The following is a 5,813-nucleotide window of genomic DNA, read 5'->3' on the forward strand; positions in this document are numbered from 1 at the left end:
AAACAGCTGACGGCAGCCATTGGAAAAATACAATGGATGTGAATGGGTACCAGCTGTTTGTATTTAGAAGACACTGGTTACTAATGAGGAAGTGTGTGTGTGTGTGTGTGTGTGTGTGTGTGTGTGTGTGTAATACTACATGTGCTCACATTCATATCATTTATATATAAATATGTTTGATATATAAACAGCTTTTTTCTGAACTATACACATGCATGTGTGTATTTATATTTATATATACATAGAACTAGACACACTACACGTGTACACCACTGTTTTTCTTAGGATGTAATTATTACGAGTAATCGTTGCCCAGCACCATCTTCTTTTGTGTCCTTTTATAGATGTTTTGGTTTCCGATGATTTCCATCATATGAACAAAAATACTATGGATGTTTATGGGTGCCGTCAGCTGTTTGGTTGTCATCATTCTATAACACATATCTGGGGGGGGTTCTTCTATTTGTTCTGAAGAATGATGGTATCAACATTTCAGTTCCCCAGATTTACATTGAATGGGACGAAAATACTATGGACGTCTATGGGTGCCGTCAGCTGTTTGATTAGCAATATTCTAAAATTATCTTTTTGGGTGGATTTCAAATTATTTTTAAGAATGTTGGTAAAAATGTCATTTCCCCTTAATTACAATTAAATGGGCAATCAATACTATAGATGTCTATGGGTGCCGTGAGCTGTTTGGCTACCAACATACTAAAAATAGCTTTTTGGGGGGGGTCTTCTAATTATTTTTAGGAATGTTGGTAAAAATTTCAGTTTGCCTTGATTTCCATTAATCAATACTGTGGAAGTCTATGGGTGCCGTCAGCTGTTTGGTTACCATCATTCTAAAAATATATGTTTTGAGGGTTTTCTAAGTGTCTTCTAATTATTTTTAGGAATGTTGGTAAAAATTTCAGTTCCCCTTGATTTCCATTAATCAATACTATGGATGTCTATGGGTGCCGTCAGCTGTTTTGGCTACCAACATTCTAAAAATATCTTTTTTGGAGGTTTTTTTTTTTTTTTTTTTTTTTTGTTTAAGTGTCTTCTAATTACTTTTAAGAATGTTGGTAAAAATTCCCGTTCCCCTTAATTTCCATTATATGGGCAATCGATACTATGGAGGTCTATGGGTGCCGTCAGCTGTTTGGCTGCCATCATTCTTCAGAATGTATTTCCTGCGTGGAGCAGCAGAAGGAGACTGGTAGAGGTCTGGAACAGCTCGAGGGTGACTAGACTCTTCTGGGCTGAACCGTCCCTTTAAGGGCACATGTTGCTTTCGTCTGTCTTCTCTTCGTCTCGGCACCGTCTCTACGAGGGGTTCACGTTCTCCAGGAGCGGCGGCCCGTCGCGGTGCACCGACTCTCTCTTGTAGGTCTTGGGCGGGAGCTTGGGGATGGGCGACTGCGAGGTGCTGTGTCGGGGCGGGACGGGCGGCCCGGGCGTCTGCGGAGGGAAGAAGGCCTGGCTGGGCTCGGAGCGGCGGCCCTGAGGAGGAGGCTGGAGGTGCAGCGGGGAGCTGGAGAAGACGTCCGGCGTCCGCACCGGCTCCCGCGGCGGCAGGGTGGGCGGGCTGTCGGGCGGCTCCGTCAGAGAGTAACGGGGGGAGTACACCTTGGAGGTGGGCTGACGGGGAGGGATCGCCGGAGGACTGTCCAGGTGCTTCGACATCATCTGAAACACAGAAAACTCTCACATCAGCTCTTACTCGTGTTCACAAACGTACTAAAAATTGGGATTTCCACATAAAAGCTGGAGTCTGAGGGAGCAAAAAGCTGTGATGAAAACCTTCCACAGCTAAAGTGGGTTTTTTACACCGAATAAAACATTACATGTATTTTGTATCTCTATTTTTTTATTAATTCTTTTTTTTGTCCATAGGAAATAAAATACAAAAAGGATAATTATGACTTCTCATAATTCTTCCTTATTTTTTTTGTATTTTTTTGTATTATTCCGGGGCAGAATTAATTTTAAATCTATTCTAAGGCCTTTACAACAGTTTATATAAATGTACTTTATAAATTACGTACATGTGTGTGTCTGTCTGTCTGTCTGTATATATATATATGTGTGTGTGTGTGTGATGAGTGCTGATGTTCTTCTGAAGGTCTGGTGGAGCACCTTGGAGGGCGAGGACTCGGCGGGAGCAGACTCAGGCCGGCGGCGAGGAGGGATGGGAGGAGGAACCGGAGGCTCGTCGTTCCTCAGGAAACTCATCATCGACGACACTGAAGAAGACCCTGAGACACACACACACACACACACACACACGCTGGTGTCAACACACATCTCCTCACACTCCACTTTTTAATATTTTTATTACTCTAGATATACGAGACGGTCATTTCTCACACACAAAAACATTAAAATTCTTGCAGCGTTTCACAAAAAAATAAAATAATAATCAAGATCTCTGAACATATCTGGTCAAAATCAGAAACAGAAGCTAAACCTCTCTCTCTTCATCTCCAAAACCTTCCTTAAAACTCACTTCTGACCAGACCTGAAGAATAAAAACACAACTAATCTAGGATCTGAGCCAGCAAAACAAGCTAAACACTGAGGAAGTCTCCTTTAAAGTTGCTCAGATGAAGCTCTTAATGCATGTTACTGATCAAAGAAGAAGTTTTGATATATTTAGGGTAGAAGAGGAGTGTTTCTGTCTGAAACACGTCACACGATGAACACAGAGCATGCGTCCGAGGAGACAGACACACGGCACAGACTCATGGGTGAAGAGCGAGGCGCGGGATACTAACGTGGGCCGTGAGGCAGAGACACCGGAGCGAATATAGAGTCACTGTCTGTCAGGAAGCAGAGAGAAACACAAGAGAAGATGACCGACTGACCACAGGCCTGCTACACTGACACCCTTCAGACCGCTCTCAGGGTTAGGAGCAAGAACAAGAAGACTACATTCATCTGATGAGAAATACACCAAAAAGGTGAAATATTATCATTTCAAGTTTTCTCTGAATGTGTGTTAAAGTGTGATTTATTTCTGTGTTTTCAGCTTCGTTGCTCAGAAATCAGAACAATACACTGATATTAACATCTCTGATTATTATCACGATTGTTGTTTCAAAGGACTAATTGTTCATTAATTCATGTTTTATCACGGTTCATGATGTCATCAACTGCATGCTCTACTCCTAAAGATACAAAAGATTTCTGTTATTTCTATTCACCTGTGAATCCTGAGAAATAAAATACATCACGGTTTCCACAAAAACATTGAGCTCAGCTGTGTTCTACACTGATAATAATCAGACGTGTGTTTCACAGTAAATCAGTGTATTATTCTGATTTCTGAAGATCATGTGACGCTGAAGACTGGAGGAATGATGCTGAGAATACAGAAATAAATGTCACTTTAACACACATTCACTCTAATAATATTTTACAATTTTACTGTATTTTTAATCAATTAAATGCAGCCCTGATAAGAAGAGACTTTCAGAATTGTCTGTGTGAGAGTGTGTGTGTGTGTGAGTGTGTGTGTGCGTGCGAGTGAGTGTGTGTGTGTGTGTGCGTGCGAGTGTGTGTGTGTGTGTGTGTGTGTGTGTGTGTGTGTGTGTGTGTGTGTGCGTGTGTGTGTGTGTGTGTGTGTGCGTGAGTGCGTGTGTCTGTGCGAGTGTGTGTGTGTGTGTGTGTGTGAGTGAGAGTGTCCGTGTCTGTGTGTCTGTATGTGTGTGTGTGTGTCTCTGTGTCTGTGTCTCTGTGTCTGTGTCTGTCTCTGTGTGTGTGTGAGAGTGTCCGTGTCTGTGTGTCTGTATGTGTGTCTGTCTCTGTGTCTGTGTGTGTGTGTGTGTGTGTGTGTGTGTGTGTGTGTGTGTCTGTCTGTGTGTGTGTGTGTGTGTGTGTGTGTGTGTGTCTGTCTGTGTGTGTGTCTGTCTCTGTGTGTGTGTGTGTGTGTGTGTGTGTCTGTCTGTGTGTGTGTGTCTGTGTGTGTGTGTGTGTGTGTGTGTGTGTGTCTGTGTGTGTGTGTGTGTGTGTGTGTGTGTGTGTCTGTGTGTGTGTGTGTGTGTGTGTGTGTGTCGTACTGGAGTGGAAGGGGCTGGAGGGAGGCTGTGGGGAGTCGAACACGCTGCAGATCTCGGTGGAGCTGGAGGCGGTGGAGGCGGGTGGAGGAGTCAGGGGGGTTCTGGGGGAGTTGGGGGCTGAAGCGGCGCTGCTCTCCGTCTCGCTGTCCGGGATTCGGCTGTAGCTGATCTTCCGAGGCTCGTTCTGCAGCGGCGTCGGGTGCCGCATGGTTCCCGGGCGGACGGAGGACGGGCGAACACCCGGAGACTTCAGAGGACAGCTGTACTTCTTCGGCTGAGAGACAAAGACGAAACGAGAAGAAAGGACTGTCATACATCAGCGTCTGAAACACGTGACAAAAAACACTTGAAATAAATACACTCATACAATAGTTTACATGCAATAAAGTCTGACATTTTATCAAATAAATCAATTTTATTGTGTAGAACTTACTATCTGTGAGTGTAAAGAAAATTTAAATGAACAACTACAAAAATCATGTTATTTAATTTATAATAAATTTAAAATGAACTTTTTAAGATTTTAGAATTATGGAAACCAATTAGCAATACTTTCTTCTATTTTAATTATGTATCTGTATATATATTACTGAGAGTTCTAGATTGTGTAAATCATGCAAACGTGTTAAAAAAGAGCAGCTTTCTTATTACGGCAGAGATGTGTGTGAACAGCGTGACGCTCCGTTACACAACAGAACCCGTGCTCCGCTTGGAAAGCATGTCTTCTGGTCCTGGTCTCGAGCGCTCCAGGGTTTAGCGGCGAGGTCAGCTGGCTCGGGTGTGTGTTGTGTAATCAGACGTGTGTGTGTGTGTGTGTGTGTGTGTTCGGCGCGAGGCAGGCTTACGAATCGAGGGAGCGTGCGGGCGTTGCGCGGCTCGATCTCCAGAGATTTGTTGAACAGATAGTCGGCGAACTCCTTCTCCGTCATGTCCTCCATTGGGTTCAGGTTCTCAAAGAACTTCTGCAGCGTCAACAGAACGAGACGGTCATTTCATTTCAGTCTTCAGCTTTCACAGATCAACAGGAAGTAAAGAACACGATGTTTTCAAGCTCGTTTTCTATCAACGGAACGAGTCCTTGAGGACGCATTAATCATTCGTTTCTTTTATGTGATTGGTGTGAATGAAGCCGAGGTGTGTTTCTGACCCGGATGTCGTTCTCCACACGCAGGCAGTACGGCTGGTTCTGGTACTGCTGGATTTCTCCCGTTATTTCCGCCACTTTCCGCCGTTTGCTGAAGTTGATCAGTTCCTTGCCGTGTCTCTTCAGGAAGTCTGGATTTCCCTCCTCAGTTTTCAGAATATTTGTTAAATAAATCCCTGAAAATTGAGCAGATTGAGCAATCAAAGCCCCACCAGAACCCAAAGCGGGAATAAAATAGCTTTTTATCTCACGGTTCAGACTTTGAGATTATGCCTCACACACTAGGACTTTTTTTTATTTTATTTATCAGAAGTCTGAACTGTAAAAAAAAGGTTACAATTATTATTATTTTCTTTTATTCCAAGATGGAAATAAAGAAACCTGAATTTAGAAAAACCAGAACTGCGAGATAAACACAAAATTGTAAGACAAAAATGTATAATTTTAAGAAAAAGTGATATTAGCCAAAAAAAAATAAATACTATTGTGATTTGCAAATTTAGAAATACTAGATAAAATGGCAATATAAATTCACAATTTTGAGGACGAAAGTCCTCATGACTAAGATGAAATGCAAGATTGTATAAATAAAATATATGTATAAATATATGTATAAAAAA

At 42.6% G+C, this 5,813-nt stretch overlaps 1 protein-coding gene across 2 annotated transcripts in view; it reads right to left on the minus strand.

Annotated features, from left to right (window-relative positions):
• Window positions 1-1,042: 1,042 nt before the first annotated feature.
• Window positions 1,043-5,813, minus strand: part of sos1 (son of sevenless homolog 1 (Drosophila)) — a 34,033-nt gene continuing 29,262 nt past the window's right edge. Inside the window, exons 19-24 of one of the 2 annotated variants that reach the window (XM_043252955.1) lie at window positions 5,197-5,369; window positions 4,895-5,011; window positions 4,050-4,323; window positions 2,766-2,810; window positions 2,128-2,246; window positions 1,043-1,677 (exon numbers count right to left, since the gene is read on the minus strand). In XM_043252955.1, coding sequence (XP_043108890.1) covers window positions 1,315-1,677; window positions 2,128-2,246; window positions 2,766-2,810; window positions 4,050-4,323; window positions 4,895-5,011; window positions 5,197-5,369 — 1,091 coding nt within the window. In that variant the 3' untranslated portion in view covers window positions 1,043-1,314. The remainder of the gene's footprint in view (window positions 1,678-2,127; window positions 2,247-2,765; window positions 2,811-4,049; window positions 4,324-4,894; window positions 5,012-5,196; window positions 5,370-5,813) is intronic. The other variant, XM_043252956.1, reaches the window with a different exon arrangement.

The sequence above is a fragment of the Puntigrus tetrazona genome, chromosome 11 (genome assembly GCF_018831695.1).
Source record: "Puntigrus tetrazona isolate hp1 chromosome 11, ASM1883169v1, whole genome shotgun sequence".
NCBI classification, from domain to species: Eukaryota; Metazoa; Chordata; class Actinopteri; order Cypriniformes; family Cyprinidae; genus Puntigrus; species Puntigrus tetrazona.